General features: G+C 34.3%; 1 protein-coding gene and 2 long non-coding RNA genes across 4 annotated transcripts; 1 reads left to right on the top strand and 2 right to left on the bottom strand.

The window, feature by feature from the left end:
• Positions 1 to 5,953: 5,953 nt before the first annotated feature.
• On the bottom strand, positions 5,954 to 9,412 carry LOC145132674 (uncharacterized). Of its 2 annotated transcripts, none has more exons than XR_013718231.1 (6): positions 8,415 to 9,412; positions 7,913 to 8,298; positions 7,356 to 7,485; positions 7,201 to 7,254; positions 6,995 to 7,100; positions 5,954 to 6,366 (listed from the first exon to the last, which is right to left on the bottom strand). It is a non-coding gene; the product is annotated as an uncharacterized LOC145132674 (long non-coding RNA). The 2 variants fall into 2 exon arrangements; XR_013718200.1 differs by having other exon boundaries at positions 6,995 to 7,049.
• A 266-nt stretch (positions 9,413 to 9,678) lies between these two features.
• Positions 9,679 to 11,142, bottom strand: LOC145132607 (inositol polyphosphate multikinase beta-like). The gene is made up of 2 exons (XM_079067491.1): positions 10,914 to 11,142; positions 9,679 to 10,733 (listed from the first exon to the last, which is right to left on the bottom strand). Exon 2 carries the CDS (start codon positions 10,691 to 10,693, stop codon positions 9,812 to 9,814), a length of 882 nt encoding a protein of 293 aa, XP_078923617.1. The 5' UTR covers positions 10,694 to 10,733; positions 10,914 to 11,142; the 3' UTR covers positions 9,679 to 9,811.
• Positions 11,143 to 15,558: 4,416 nt separating this feature from the next.
• Positions 15,559 to 16,500, top strand: LOC145132551 (uncharacterized). The gene is made up of 2 exons (XR_013718150.1): positions 15,559 to 16,053; positions 16,173 to 16,500. It is a non-coding gene; the product is annotated as an uncharacterized LOC145132551 (long non-coding RNA).
• The last annotated feature ends 471 nt before the right edge of the window (positions 16,501 to 16,971 follow it).

Here is a 16,971-nt window from a genome sequence, read left to right as displayed (position 1 = left end):
GGCATTAAACAACCCCCCCCCCCCCCCGAGGGTATGTCACGTGAAAATTCGGAAAAGGCAGTCGAACATTTTCAAACGCCCAAATTTTTAAAGCGTTCGGTGTCAAACAAAGAAGTTCGTGCAAAACAACAAGTTGTAAATAAAGGGGGGTCAACCTCTTATAGCAATGCATGTTTCAAAGAAGTAGGTTATGATATATTTAATTATTCATTTAAAGTATAATTAATCTAATTTTTAATGTTAAATAGGATATCACTCGAATCAAAGCATTTCGTAAGGCTTATACGAATCACCAAAGGGTATTTAGTAGTCCTGCAGTCGAGCAACAATACGTAATTGGTTAATTTGTATTTTCATACAAGTGTTTATATCGTCAAAGGGGTATTTAGTAATCTAATTTTTATGGTGTTTATCATTTTTTTAAAAATACAGTTGGCTTTACTCCAAGAGATCAATCAACAAACCCAATCTTCTTCTGAAGCAAGCGGTCTAACACCAAGTGAAATAAAAAATTATTTTGAAAGAATATTGGGTGTTCGACGCGGACATATCAGAGGCATTGGGCGTAAACCTCCTACGGTTGTGTCTATGTACGACCAGGAACAACCGATGACACAACAACCACCACAATCACAGGTAATTGTTAGTTTAAGTTGAAAGTAGAATGTTATAATGATATTTGGTTATGGTTTGATATGTTGATATTTTGTACTTTGGTAATTTTTGGAAAGTACAATGCTATAACGGAAAAATGAAAAAAAAGTACAATGTTATAATGTATATGTAATATTGTGTATCATGTAGTTTGGTTATAGTTTGATATGTTGGTATTTTGTAGTTTGGTAATTTTTTGGAAAGTACAATGCTATAATGGAAAAATGAAAAAAAAAGTACAATTCTATAATATATATGCAATATTATGTATCGTGTAGTTTGGTTATAGTTTGATATGTTGGTATTTTGTAGTTTGATAATTTTTTGGAAAGTACAATGCTATAATGGAAAAATGAAAAAAAAAAGTACAATGCTATAATGTATATACAATATTGTGTATCATGTAGTTTGGTTATAGTTTGATATGTTGGTATTTTGTAGTTTGATAAATTTTTTGGAAAGTACAATGCTATAATGTATATATTGTGTATGATGTATGTTTAAGTGTATTTGGAAAGTACAATGCTATAATGATATGTTGGTTATAGTTTGATATGTTGGTTATAGTTTGATATGTTGGTATTTTTTATTTTGGTAATTTTTGAAAAGTACAATGCTATTATGATATGTTGGTAATATATTTCGCTTTCTTTGTAGTTGGAAATGCTGCAAACAATACTAAAGGACCCGACCTGTTCTGCGGCATTGGAAGATTTGTTCGCTCATTGCCGCCACGAAATGATAACGAAGGAAACGATGGGAGTGATGAGGAAGAGTAGTTACTTTGTTAGGATTTTATGAAATGTTTTGTTTGAGTTAATATTTTAGATATATTGCACTTTGTTTGGATGAATATTTGGACCGGTTTTGTATGGACTAATATTTTGGATTAATATTTCTGCAAAATTAAGTTTTCTAGCAGTTTGTATGCATGTTATAGTAGTTTTATAATTTTAATGTTACATTAAAAAAAAAAAGGAAAAAGTTTTAGCGGCGAAACTTATGTATTAGTGGCGACAGCGCATTAGCGGCGGCACCTATGTATTAGTGGCGATAGGTAGCATTTGCGGCCACAAATTGAGAAATTGCGACGAGGCAACAGCAGCGACCCTTTTGCGGCGGCGTGTCGCCGCAAATAGCTTTAACGGCGACAACAATATTCCTTAACGGCAACACCTGTCGCCGCTAATGCTCACATTTCTTGTAGTGAATAGCAAAGGTTTTATCATAAGTAGCAACAATTTCAAAGTGTTACAAAACTGGGAAATGAAATTACGAACAAAAAACAAATAATCCATTCCAAAACAACGTATCAATTATCCAATATAAAATAAACCATCAACCTATCAAATATCAACTCTTAAACCTCAATATGGGTCTTCTTTTTTCCTTGTTCGTTATGATCATGGATCGCCTCGTGTTTCGTGATGCCCGAAATCTTGCTAGTGTTTCGTGATTGACCTCACATATGGGCCTTGGGGAAGGTTTACGTGGGTCATTCATATGATGCGGTTTACCATTTTTTATTTATAATTTATTACATATATATATATATATATATATATATATATATATATATATATATGTTTGGACAGGAAACCCTAATACTTGTCTTCAGCGATCTTCATGATTACTGGCCATCGGAATACTTGCATTCTTGAAACCGCATTCATCCTTTTCCGTTATGGGGGAAAGATTTATGGGATAAGAAAAATGGGAATGGATGTTTGGGTGATCGGTAAAGGAGCAAAGGGATACAGGCAAGAATCCAACGGAAGAACAAAAGTATCGCCAAAATCATTCCTTTGTAGATCAAATAACATCGTACTACATCACAAATTTTCCACCAACCTTGGATTCTCAAGATCTCCGTTAGCTTTGTGGTGAGTTTGGTACTATTGAATATGTGTACACTTCAAGGACGCGATCGACAGTGGGGAAAAGATTTGGTTTTGTTTGATAATTAAGGGTTATCGATGTGCATGGTCTTGTACGGAGACTATTTGATGTGTCGCTTGGTATTTACCACCTGATTGTATAAGCCGTTAGGTTAAATATATAGGAAACACAACGGACTAGGACGTAAGAGGAGAAACCATAACAGCAACATACAATCATTAAAGAACACGTTTTTATAGTAACCCTACTTTAGAGCTAACAAGTATGACATCCCAACCTCTAAATTAGAAGTGTGATATATGATGAGATTTCTAGATTACTTTTACGTACTTGCGGAATTTCACATAACAATTATGGGCACATGCAGCCTAGAAATTCTTCCTCTTTTCTCATAATAGCAACATACTTTGAAAAACTAAATAACCCTAGCTAAAATCGAAAATTACAAGGTTTGGTTACATACCTTCTTGCTATAATCGTACATAACAATGTACTTTGAAGAACCTTTCTTTGGAATGCTAGCCCCAACAGCATGGAAGCCTCTAATGTGTCACACCTAAACCCTAGGAAACCTTAGAATCAAAATTTGAAAGAGGGAGAGGGATTTCGAAAATTCCTTGTGTTGTGCAGGGTTCTTAAGCCTTCTAGAGGTCCCTATTTATAGTTGTAAGAAACCCTGATTTGAATTCAAAATAATAATATTATATTCCAATTCAAATTACTTTCCATATAAATAAAGGAGGCTTCCAGAAACCCTAGAAAGGGCTCTTCAAAACTGTCCCTACTAGGGAGGCTTCCATCTCACCCGCCGCCACCACCACTGTCGGCCGCTAACCCGTCAACCAACAAGGACCGAATTATTAGCGACTTGAAAAACGACGTTCGTCAATTGAAAAATGAGCTCAGTGAATGTCGCGAGCAGTTGAGTCGCAAGATGAGCATTTAACAGAGCATAACGCTACTTTAGCCATGATTCTAAAACGTATCAATAAGACTCTCGGAGACGATATTGGTACCTCGAAGGGGGTGGAGGTACATTTTTAAATATTTCATCGTTTATAGTCGTTATTTTTTTGCATCATTTACAATTATACACTATTATACCGTACAGACACTCGTCGTGCCAGATGCTGGTACCACATACTACAATGACAATGACTTATGGGGGCATGATTATATGTTAGACACACCCCAACACCCACCGAATGACGGCCATGAGTAGCCGTCACCGTGTATTCAATTGTCGAATGTAAAAGAGATTCCGCAGGATGAATACAAAACACCGTCACCAGCACCTCTTAGGCGTTCTAAGAGCCAAAAAGTTATGTCCATATTGTATAATTCCCCATGGATACAAATGAAAAGGAAATGTGTTACTCGGCAACAACCAGTACCGTTGGACAATCTTTTATAGCATATCGTACACAGTGTATATAAAGAACGGGATGGTTCGCTGTTGTTTGGTCACAATTATTTGATCGGTTTTGCTACGATTGAGTTTGGACACGGTTATATGCGGATAGTCATGGAGGATGGTTGTCATGTGATGTAAGTAATATAATTATGTACTCATTACATATTGCGCTTCTAATAACAATACTTACTTTACTGGAAAAAAAATTATTGTCTACACATCATGATGTGGATCATTGCTGCTAGAGCATAAAGTGGATGATACTGGGTGGACGGTTGTGCCATCAGCTTTCAACACTGATACATTTGACTGGAGTGACATGGCTGATGGATTCGTTTACCCAGCTTGGGCAGACTGTGATACGGTATAATTTTGTGTGGATTGCATTACCTGAGTATTTATATACTAAGTAATTATTTCTAACCTTTTTTTTAGTTTTACATCCCAATCAATATACTACATGCTCATTGGTTTTCGAGTGCTTTAGATTTGAAGACATTCAAAATGACTATATACGATAGTCATTAGAAGGGAGCTACTGTTCGGAAAATGAGGATTGATTTATAGGTATGAGAATCCGCATCCACAAACTGCTAGTGGGAGTCAACTACTAGGGTACCGAACCAACTGATTCAATCCTACTTGAGAGCTTCAAGATAACCCTTGAAAAGACCCCAGACGTACCACAACAGATTGACAACCGAGGGGGTAATGGGGTGTTTTTGTGTTGGTTCCTAGAGGTATTGATCACCGGGAAATCGATTTCTGTAGAGGGTAAAACCAGTCCATGGGTTATGGGTTATTGAAAATGACTAGTAGAAATTTTTTGGGGTACAAAGACAAAGATAATTTGAACATTGTATTTGTAATATGACCTACAGACAAATCCCTTTATTTCGTTTATGTATTTATTAGTTGTCTGTTGATTTTAATTGCATTTTACATTTCATAAAACCAAAAGTTATACATTTTATAAAAACAAAACTTGTACATTATATAAAACCAAAACTTATACTAAAAGAAAACAAAAAATGTATTCCGAAACCATAGTCCGGAATTGTACTCCAGAATTCCGGAGACCTCTCCCGAACAATGTGTTCCGGAGAATGTGGTTATTTACAAAAAAAAACATAGGTAATTTTTGTCAATGATGTCATTTATAAGGGTTAGATTACTCAATTTCCCTTTTGTAAATATAAAGATAATCATATTTAAACACACATTAAAATATTTAAACATACATAATTAAAAATTATATTTAAATTTTAAAATATAAAAAATAAAACGGAATTGTTGAGAATTTTTAGCTTTTTACTTTCAACGGTTGGTTCGTAAAAAAATGGGAAAAAATGTTCATTTAATAACAAGAGTTTTTAGATTTTGGTTTTACGATAATTTCACATATATAAAAAGCTAAAATGAATTTTTGCCAAACATTTATACACAAATAAAATTTATATATTTTAGTTTCCAACTTTCTACTAGCTAGTTTTACGAAACATGTCAATAACATACTATTGTCGGTAACAAAATTGACTACAAACGGATCTCAATTAAGCTAAAATGTTTTTAGTCTACATGTTTAAAATATTTGTAAATATTAGTGCAACAAGATAAGAAAAGTTATTATAGTAATTAAGTTATTGTATTTCAATAATAACTAGAGGGGTTACCCGCGCGTTGCGCGGGGCGGAATGTGTTTGTTATGTGAGACAAATAAGGAAGTACATTGCATAAATTGGTATCCAAATTAAAGTATGTTGCTATTCTGTGTAATTTGCCATCAATGGGATGAATGGAAATGTAAACAAAAATTTATTACTTAATTGGTCCTTGTGGAAGAATTATTTTATATAATGTTCACTTTTGATAAAAAGATTACAGACTTGGTTCTTATGACAGAAAAACATTACCAAAATGGTCCATTTGTAGAAAAATATTACAAAAATGGTCCGTATACATAAAAATATTACATAAATAGTCCATGTACAGAAAAAGATCACATAAATGACAATTGTGGCAGAGAAAGATTACCGAATTGCTCCCTGTGGCATAAAAACATTACAAAATGGTCTTTGCTGCAAAAAATGTTTACATAATTGGTCCTTCTGTAGAAAAACATTCAAACTCAGTTCTATCTTTTAACCAACAACTATGGTTTTTTATAGTTCTTTTTGCTAACTAAAAAAATTCCACAACTTCAGAGGAGAGATACTTCAACTTCAGCACCATACTCAGTTAACATTAATGTTGTTGAATTTGCAATCATTCTTTTATTATTTAATATTCTTATTTATACTTCAACTTCAACACCATTCTCAGTTAGATGTTATACATTAACCTCCTGATCAGCATCATCATTCTTTGCAGCCGTGAGATTTCAGCTGCTAATCAGTTCACTGCATTATTAATTTGCAGTGTGAGAAGTCAAATCTCATTTATAACTGATAAAGTATTTGGTATAAGACTTTAATATATTAAAAAAATAGAAATTGATATCCTACATCCTCTTCATAGATCAATCCATCATACCATTAAACTTTCAAAGCAAGTATCCTCAACAACAATTAACTCGTATGAAAACCAAGGAACATCATGATAAACAAAGATGTGATCAATTGATACACCATCAACAATGATCATCGGATAACACAAAATTAATGAAAACTGTTGACATACCCAAAAGAGAATAGCAAAAAACATATGTAGTAGATGTAGAGACGTTAGATTCAAAGATAGACAGACACAAAGTAGAATCAGAAAGAAGAAAAGACAATCTGAATTTTCATGAATAAAGATTAAACTTTATGGGTAAGCAATAAACTGGCCAGAGATGATTGAGGGGTTGTTAACATTGAATCCAATTGGAAGCAGTGTGGTGCCTGCCAATTAATTTCAAAGATGAAATTCTAATGATCACAAATTGTTTACTTAATTTTTAGTTCAAGTATACCACTCCATTGAAAATGTATTGCTTAAATTGTTAAAAACTGCTAAAATTTACAAATAATACAAAATAAATTATACCTATAGTAGTTGGAGAAGAATGGTTTGTATAGATTCCTCCGTTCTCTTTGTTGACCTATTTCCGAAATTCGACACAACACAATAGAGGTATCAAACACAAAAACAACTGCAAAAATATCAACAATTTGAACATGTACCAATTAAGCAATAGCAAATAATTGCATATCAATCGAGTAAAGCAATATTTCAGTAACGAAGATGCTTACTGAGCTTGTTGATATTTGAATCGTTGTAGTTCTGAGGCCAACACCCATTTCCCACTAACACCATATATAATTAGACCAAAATAGATTCAATCAGATGAAAATCTTATGCATCAAAGATTTTATATAATAGTTAGTTTGGTTGAAAATCAACATACCCTAGTTCAAGCATTTCATCGACCAGTTGGGGTGCATAGTCAAACTCTCCTTCAAATCTCATTACAACATCAAGGGCGATGCAGTGTATCGGGTGGTGAGTGGTGATGATGAAATCCTCTTCGGTTCTAACTGTCAACCAACAAAGATTAGGGGAAATAGTACAGATTCAGGACAATACATGCTCATTAGACCAAAAAAAATTTAAATCGCAAGTTTAACATCTTAAACATGTGGCATATGATATTGCAATCGAAAATACATTGTGTGGTATTAAAGAAATGTGCACACGTACACACAGGGACCAAAAAATAAAATTGTATTAGGGGCATTTCAGTCTTTTTATACCATAATAAGAAAAAAGTTACATATTTTAGATAATTATTAAGATGGTTAAGAGATTATATATAGAAAGAGATTCATACAACCTACAACGAAAACAGTGATTTCAAGTTCTGTTGTCATGGATAGAAAAGTCATTTGACAATAAATAAAAATTTAGGAAGTGAGAAAATAGAGTTTTTGGTAACTAAAAATAGTAAAGTGTCTGACAGATTACCGTATTTGTATCTGATGGACATAATTCACATGTTAAAGATCATATCCCAAATGAAAAAGGAACGCCTTCCCACAATCTTTTTTGTAGCCCACCCACCAGGACCTGAGAAAAAGCATAACCGTAATAGAATGTTGATAGAATAGTGCCTTTGCCTGATTGACAAACTTCTACATCATCTGTAGCAATTGTGTTTGCAATTAAAAAGCCTACACGTTTATAGAATATAGGGAATTTTGTACTCCTCATTCCTTTAGCTTGATGTGAAACAATTTAACCTTTGTAGTCCACTTCAATATTGTCTTATGATTCAGTACATGATCTTCACCATTTTTGTTTTGGAAGATGGGTATGTGTCCTTTTTCCCACTTTTCTAATACATGGATACTCTGCATCATGTAAAAACACAAAGTACATTAGAATCAACTATTGTAAACATGAAAAATGTCGAAAATTAGGGCTTAGCCACACAAAGATGATTAATTGTTGTCGACACCAAACTTACCTAGAAAATCTTAGAGAAGTCTGCGGAAATTGAGTTGAAACAAATCTGACGACCTCCCCTCCGTCTTGCTTATTGGAACTTCTAGAACGTGAAATGAAGAAAGAATCTGAAAAGGAACGGAATGAAGAACATGTTTTGCACCTGTGTCGATGCCGACAAAGAAAACGAAAAAACCCGGAAGCGGGGGCAGCTTCATGTTGAAGAGTCACCAAAAATTGAAGAAAGATTCAAGATTGCAGGAGAAAGATGAATGTCGACTGATTGGGCATACAAAACAGATTTGATATGTGTTTTCATTTCTCTTGAGCTTTGAATCTGATGAAATTTTTATGGGCATGGCTGATGAAATACCTTCCGTTTCCAGATCCAGAAGCTGAAAAAAAAAAGATTCTGAAAACGAAAAATAGGGCTTACCTGTATACCGGAGGAACATCAACAACTCCCGGGGAATCGATTTTCGCCCTGTGTGTCTTCATAAATGATCTACAATCGAAAGCCATGTGAGGCGGTGGAGGTAAAGAGATGGTGTCGTCTGCATCGATGGGTACCAGAGACGGTGTACACGCGGTGGAGCAGGTGCTGATTAACAATGAGAAAAACTTGATTTGCGAGATTGACTTCATCGACGATGGGATCGTCGGTTCTAACATTACACAGGTAGAGGAGGCGGTCGAGAAAGCATCGTCTGTTTCTTTAAAAAGGAACAGCGATAGATGTGGAAGGCGTGAACCGGAAGCTTTGGCGGTGACAACCCCGAATCTATAAAGCCGGAGATGAAGAACAAAAGTAGAGAAGAAGCGTCGTGTATTAAGCGGTGGAGGGATCTGGAACAAAAAAAATTGTGTATAGGCGGTGAGTTCACTGAGGAAATAACACGTATAAATCAAGCCGATGACAGTGCCATTCAGCAGCCAAAGAAAGAAATCAGCCACCATCAACCAGCCGCTGACCCATCGGCTCCAAAACAGCCAGCCCAAGAAGAGCTGGTTTGCCTACGCTCCGACACTGCCCATGAAGGACGAAATTGTAATATTAATAAAGAGCTGGACCAATTATGAAATAGAGGAAATAAATGGACCAAATATGTCAAAAATACCAACAGGTTTACTGTTACTTTTTTTCACATCTTTAATATATATATATATATATATATATATATATATATATATATATATATATATATATATATATATATATAATCTAACTTTTTATTAAAATGATTTAGTTTGTATGTATCAAAAATACACTTACGTATGAGTTTCAATTTTTTTTAACTTAATCTTTTGATTTTACGTGTTGATCAAGTATAAATAAAATACAACTCAAATCGATCCCTATCTAGTCTTTATTCGATTCATCCTAACCATTAACTATAGTCAATGACGTCTTATTCTTGTCTAGCTATCTCCTTCCTGATCAGTTTTATGTTCTTCACGATCTCCAAGCACTTCCGATATGAACTTTATCAAAGAGCATAATCCACCCAAAAAGTTATGATCAATCACACCTTTACCCTCCGTAACATGTGCAAAATCAATAATCTTGACTTGAGCGTTTGGCCTCACGCCTTCTAACGCCAACCGCTTCTCAAATACAAAAAGAAGCGAACAAGCACAAAAATGGTACATGGTTTGATCTTCAAACCACGCCTTGAGCTCCAACAACTGAGCCAAAATCCCATCAGTCCCACCATAGACGTTGGACGCTAAAGCAGCGTTCGCTTCTAGCTCTTGTGGGACTGCAGCTGGAGCTAGATTAGACGACACAAATCTCCTAAAAAGAAATCTAACGTCGTCTAAACCACTTTTCAGGACATCATCTCTAGGAGGCTTATAGAACCCGGATTCATCATTAATGTAAACTTGCAAACCGGATATCCTGAACCCTAATTGAAGACTAGTGGTCTCGCGATCTCTTTTCAAGCACTTTGCAATGTAGGCATCTGAAGCTTCATGCCCGAAGGTTCTTGACCCGATTTTGATGTCCATGATGGTGGGATTCAGGCGTGAGGAAGTAAGATCTTGTAACACGATGTGAGGGTGTTCAGATCCATCGGATGCAGTCATGACTTGAATGCCATAGAAGATGGGGAAGAATTTGCGAATATGATCTGGGATTTGTGTGTTTGAAGAAAATTGTTTATAGAAGGCTGCTTCAGCTGACCCACGTTCATCGCCTTGGAGAGGCTTGTAAAAACGACCGGAATCGTCAATGAGAGGGCCAAGGGTTCCATTACTAGCATGGTGTCCGGCGACTTGATGTTCTGGGATCTTAAGCATCTCTTGAGATCAGATTGAATTTTGCAACAGAGACAAACAACTGTAGAAATGAATAAACAAAATTGATACGAGTGAAATTGCATTTGAATTTTCCACAACTGTTTATTTAAATTTATAACAACGAAGTGATAATCACAATCGGAATTAACGAAATTGTCGATCAAACATGAAATTGATTGAAAGCATGATGAAATTAAATCAAAATTGATTGAAAAGTGACCTGAATAGGGAAAGATCGAGAGAAAATGTGAGCCCACTTTATTCGCCTGAGGCTGAACTATTAGAGGAATGCACCCACGCTCTCCTCTGCTTGGTCATGTTGATAGGGAAGTTAGGGGCTTAAATGCATGCAAGTGCGCTTAAAAACTATGGTAATTTTGCGATTCACACCCCTGTACTTGTCCAAATATTACAATGATGACATTTTTAGAGTTTGTTTTGCTTATGGATATACATGATTCGAGAGAGTGAAATACTAAGCATTCATTACGCAATAAATAGGTTTTTTTTTTCGAGATTTTAAAGTTAATAAGTATCATTATGTATATCTTGCATTTTTGTAACTTTAGAATTTTGTTTAAAATTTTATTTTCAATATTATAAACGCTAAGCATGTTTAGCATATGTTTGATGCTACTTGTGGACTTCATGGTTGGAGGGTTGGAGTGACAATTGATGATACCACACGACAAAAATATACAACACCAAAACAAAATTAGAACGAAACTAAAATTTGAATTCGTGTTTGTGTCAATCGTAAAAAACACGATGTCGTATCATGTTTGTGTTCAAAATTTAACACAAAATTGACACGATTTAGTATTTTTTTGTCGTGTTTTTCGTGTTTGTCGTGTTATATATGATTAAGTATTAATTAATTAAACTAACTATTATTTTATGTTATCTTTGTCGTGTCATGTTTGTCGTTTTTTAATTGGTTCTTTTTCGTGTTAATTAAAAAAAACACAACATTGTGTTATGGCGTGTTCGTGTGCCATAAAGCTTTATCGTGTTGTTTCACATCAAAAAAGAAAAAAAAAACGACACAAATGTCTGATTTTCCACCCTACTGGAAGCTATGTTACAAAATCACGGACGATTTGAGATTTCGGGCAAAATAGAAAAATTATGCACTTAACAATATTTTTTAAATAAAATACTAATTAATTGCTTAGATGCTTGAAAAATTGGTTGAATTTTCTTCGTCTTTAACATCAATTTTTGGCTCTAATCTTGTTTTTTTTTTTTTGAGAAAATTGCAAATTTAGCCAAATACACTAATTATTTTGTGGAAAATAGCAAAAAAAAAACAAAATTACATTTTTAGCCACTAAAATCGCAGATGGGCTTAACCCATCTGCGATTTTAAGGGCTAATTTTGTAATTTGGTTTTTTTTTGCTACTTTCCACAAAATAATTAATATATTTGGCTAAATTTGTAATTTTTTTTTTGCGGTTGTCTGCGACGACTTAATTCCAAAGACTTTTTTTTTCATATAATAATATAAGTAGATACTTAAAAAAAATGGACCCGAGAAATTTGGAAGTTTTCGGTCATCGCTAGTACTGCGAGTGATATGACCATGTACATAATAAATAATTTAGAGGGCTAAAAAGAATATTTCTAAAAATGTGAAAGCAAAGCATATTTTAAGAACTTCATCTCTCCATATGGATCCCCAACAACTATTGATATCCGTAGCAATTTGATCATTTTTAATTTTCCCACAGAATTTAGTATAATTATGAGGATTATTATTTTCACATTGAATAGAATTTAGTATAATTATGCTGATTAAGTATTAATTAAATAAAATAATTATTATTTTATGTTATTTTTATCATGTCGTGTTTGTCGTTTTTTAACTGGTTCTTTTTCGTGTTAGTTAAAAAACACAACATTGTCTTATGGCGTCTTCGTATTCCGTAAAACTTTGTCGTGTTGTGTCGTGCCAAAAAAAACACGACATAAATGTCTGATTTTCCACCGTACTGGAAGCAATGTTACAAAATCATGGCCGATTCAATCCGATTTGAGGTTCCGGACAAAATAGAAAAATGATGCACTTAACAATATTTTTTTAAACAAAATAATGATTAATTGCTTAGATGCTTGAAGAATTTGTTGAATTTTCTTCGTCTTTTACATCAATTTTGGCTCTAATCTTGTTTTTCTTTTTTTTTTTTGCCGTTGTCTACGGCGACTTAATTCCAAAAGTTTTTTTTTCATATCATAATATAAGTAGATACATAAAAAATTGGACTCTACAAATTTGAAGGTTCTGGGTCATCTAGGACCATGTACAGAATAAATAATTTAGAGGGCTAAAAAAATATTTCTAAGAATGTGAAGGAGCAGAGAGCAATATGACCCTTAAAGCAAAGCATATTTTAAGAACTTCATCTCTACATATGGATCCCCGACAACTATTGATATCAGTAGCAATTTGATAATTTTAATTTTCCCACATAATTTAGTATAATTATGAGGATTATTCTTGAATAGAATGATTTACATTAATGGGTACATATACCACATAAGATATACATGCAAGGATAATGTATAACAAATTATCCTCATTTTACAATGATCTAAAAAATCAAATCGAATAGAATTTTATCTCTAATATCATTTTCAAGTTAAGTACTCGACCAATACTAATAGTCTATTACCCATTTCAAGCTAATTACTGGACCAATATGAGGCTTGACACATACAACTTTAAAAGAGGTCATAAAGGTCTTTTCGTAAAGATGTCATCTAGTTGAAGTTGTGTGGTAACAAATTTAGTATCCTTTTTTACAACATAAATTTTAGTACGTTAGCAAGGAGCTAGGCTAAAAAACAAAGAGATTACATCGTGGAGTTACAAGAATCGGATCTTAATCCAACCAACCCAATTAATAAGACATTTTATATATCTACTGCACACCCAAGTGAATGATTGGGTCACAAACCTATCTGCATTCTTTGGGTTTATTAATACCAAAAAGCTATTATTCTGAAACAACCAAAGTAACTACCGAAGTGTGAAACAAGAAGCTTCTAAAAAGACCTTAACCAACGAGAGTAAGTGCAAAGCAGTAAACCATGAGCTCCAATTAGCAAAAGAACCAAGACACAACATATGATGAATACCCCCCACTCTACGCGTTACCCTTGTCTGATACCATCAAATTATCAATTTCCTCAAGCCCGTTTCTAAAGATAAAGCCATTTAGCCCATTATCCACAAACTTATTCCTGTTGGAGTTGTTTACCACATTTGGCAAGAAAGAAACAACCAAAATTGAAAAAATAAGAGAAATTCATATGATGATGTAACGTTCCATTTTCACAACTAAAATTTTGCATTTTTATTAGAGTAAAACTATCCCATTATAAATCAATTATTAAGAAAACCGTTTATTCCAACATACATTTATTGAAAATCAGAGTAATATTAAAGTATAGAATCTTCATTGCTACTGATCAATGTGTACTGTCACACCCCCGGCCGAGTGTTTTTACAAATAATATAATACAATAGCAAGTAAACTAGGTCGCATGTGACTAAGTTTATGGATCACAGGTAAACTAAATATGTAGCACAAGTACAACAATAAACAATACAGCATTCATGTTCCATCTTGATATTTGAATACAGTGTTTTTACAGATAATAATAATAATAATAAGACATTAATTGCCTTAACAGAAAGATATATAATACAATAGCAAGTAAACTAGGTCGCATGTAATCCAATCCGTCTTGAATGTCTGTTTAGTGATTTCCTGAGAATACATGTAGTTTTGAGGGTCAACACAAGGTTGGTGAGAGTTACAGGTTTTCTGCTAACAGCAGTAATACTTTTAAAAAGTCTAAAAATTATTTCTTGTAAATTTAACAATACTTAAAATTGTGTTTGTAAAGAGCCTTTGAAAGCCAAAATATATCTTTGTATAAGTAAATTCATCCTTAAAACCGTGTTTGTAAAGAATCCTTGAATATACTTGAAAACCAAATTGTACTGTTACATAAGTAATTCCATACTTAAAATAGTTTTGAAAGCAACCAATCTCATGGTCTGTAGTGTGTGTGTGTGTGTGTGTGAGAGAGAGAGAGAGAGAGAGATTCCAGTTAATGTTTATAGTGGATCCTATAACTGAGCAATGTGACTGAATTTACCCCCCCCCCCTACAATGCTTCAATGGACGGTGTAGTGACAATTATAGACACTTATCACCCGCTTCGATTGATCGGTCGAGGTTGTAGCTAGCAACCGCAGGTGGGGATGTCAAACTCGTATAGATCTATACATATGTATCTCGCTCTGAAGATTAACGTTTATAGTAGTGTGGGTATGCTAAGTGTTTAGACTCAGCTAATGAATATAGTCTCACTAAAAAGACATTAACTAAAAATTATGTGAATAGCTCTCAGCCCTAACTTAATTAAAAATATTAAAAAGGGGCCGTAAGCACTCACCCTTGAAGCGTAAGTTCCATTTGTTTGAAATCGTTTATTTTTGGGAAGCTTGACATGAGAACCGCAAAGTCACATACCTTAAACTTTGAAATATTTATGGGACCGTTTCGTAACGAGTTTAAACTATTGGGGGCTGTTTGGTAATTTAATTAACCAAAGTAAGACTGCTTTGGTTAAAATAATTAAAGGGAGGGACTGAAATGGTTCAAATAAATTTAAGTTTGTGAATTTGATTGATTTTGTTAAGAAACTCCATGGGAGGGGCTATTTTTGAATAAATGGGTTCAATGTTTAGGGTTGGGATTGATTTTGAATACATGATTTAATAAGGAGGTTAGTTTGGTCATTTCACAAGCTAAATGAAATTAGGGCTTTTAAGCCCCCGTTTCGTTGATCGGGAAAGGAAAAGAGCGGATCGAAGGCAAGCCAAAACGAACGCTTCCGATAGTCCGCCTGTCGAGCAAAGAAGAAGGAATACGGGAACGAAATCAGAAGAAGGAAACACGAAGGTGGCGGCTCTGCATCCGGATCCTTGCTCGTCGCAGGTCACGAAGAAGACCGAAGGAAGGAGAAGCTCGCAGGCGGCGCTTCGTCGGTCGATTCGCGAAGAGGGAGGAGTCTCCGGGTCGACGAGACTGAAGGAAAGGAAGGGTCCACTGGAGTGTCGCGAGCAGCAGAGCGACGAAGTCGAGACCTTCGGAGGTCTTTGATCGATAGGAACGGGAGAGAAAGAAGTGAGGGTGAGTCCAGAAGATGGGTTCGGTGTGGCTAAGAGGTTGCGAGGGGAAGGAGATCAGAAGAGGGGTCCGATAGGAGATATGCAGTAGCGACCGATTGGGTTGCTGAGAGGGAAAGGAAAGTGCGAAAGGTGTTTTGCTCCGATCGGTAGCAGGTAAGTGGATGGGGGCTGCTCCGGCAGCCTCCCTGTTGCTTCCAGTTTTCTCTTTTGATTTTATTTTGATAGAAATCGATGGAGGGTAAAAAGGTGTTTGGTTTTGTTTCATTTGACAGGGCAGCAGGAGCACAATCGGGGCTGTTGCCCTGTGATTTGGCCGGGAAACAGTTCTTTCTCCTGTGGTGTTTGCCTAGCCGAGAGCAAGAATTATGGAGAAAAACACACACTTCAGCGTGTGTTCATGGTAGCAAACGAACAAGATGAAGGAAAGATAGGGTTGTTGGTCTCTTGGTTTCAGCTTCCACTGAGAAAAGAATTACAAACACGTTTCTTTTGTGTGTAATATGTTTAAATTTAAATGTGGAAGAAATGTTATTTGGCTGTCAATTTTGTTAATTTTTTTGTACTTTTATTGAATTGTAGAAGCAAAAATCATTTTCCCTTTGTTTGTGTGTTAGCTTGGGTAAGTTGTATTGTGGAGGTAATATCTTAAATTTGACTATCAATTTAAGATATGTGTTTTGGTTTTAAATTGCAATCAATTTGTTAGTGAATAAGTTTGTATTTTATGCGTATTGATGTATTGATTTCATTGGGTATGTATTGATGTATTTATTTCATTGGGTATGTATTTTATGTACTAGATTCTTTACATTGTATGTATTATTGGTTGTTTTCCATTTATATATGTATTTATATTTAAGACTTTTACAAACCATTTCTTGATAAATGTAATATGTTTTTATTTGTTATGAGTTTGTTACATAAATTTGTGTAATATATATATATATATATATATATATATATATATATATATATATATATAAACTCATACGTTAGGAAATGTAAAATTGTTAAATTGTTAAAATTTGGTCTCTTAAATTTAAAATTGACACATATATAATGTATATTTAT

Source organism: Lactuca virosa, chromosome 1 (assembly GCF_052849685.1).
Source record: "Lactuca virosa cultivar CGN04683 chromosome 1, Lactuca_virosa_CGN04683_v6, whole genome shotgun sequence".
Taxonomy (NCBI): Eukaryota; Viridiplantae; Streptophyta; class Magnoliopsida; order Asterales; family Asteraceae; genus Lactuca; species Lactuca virosa.
This window is presented reverse-complemented; position numbering and strand designations above follow the sequence as displayed.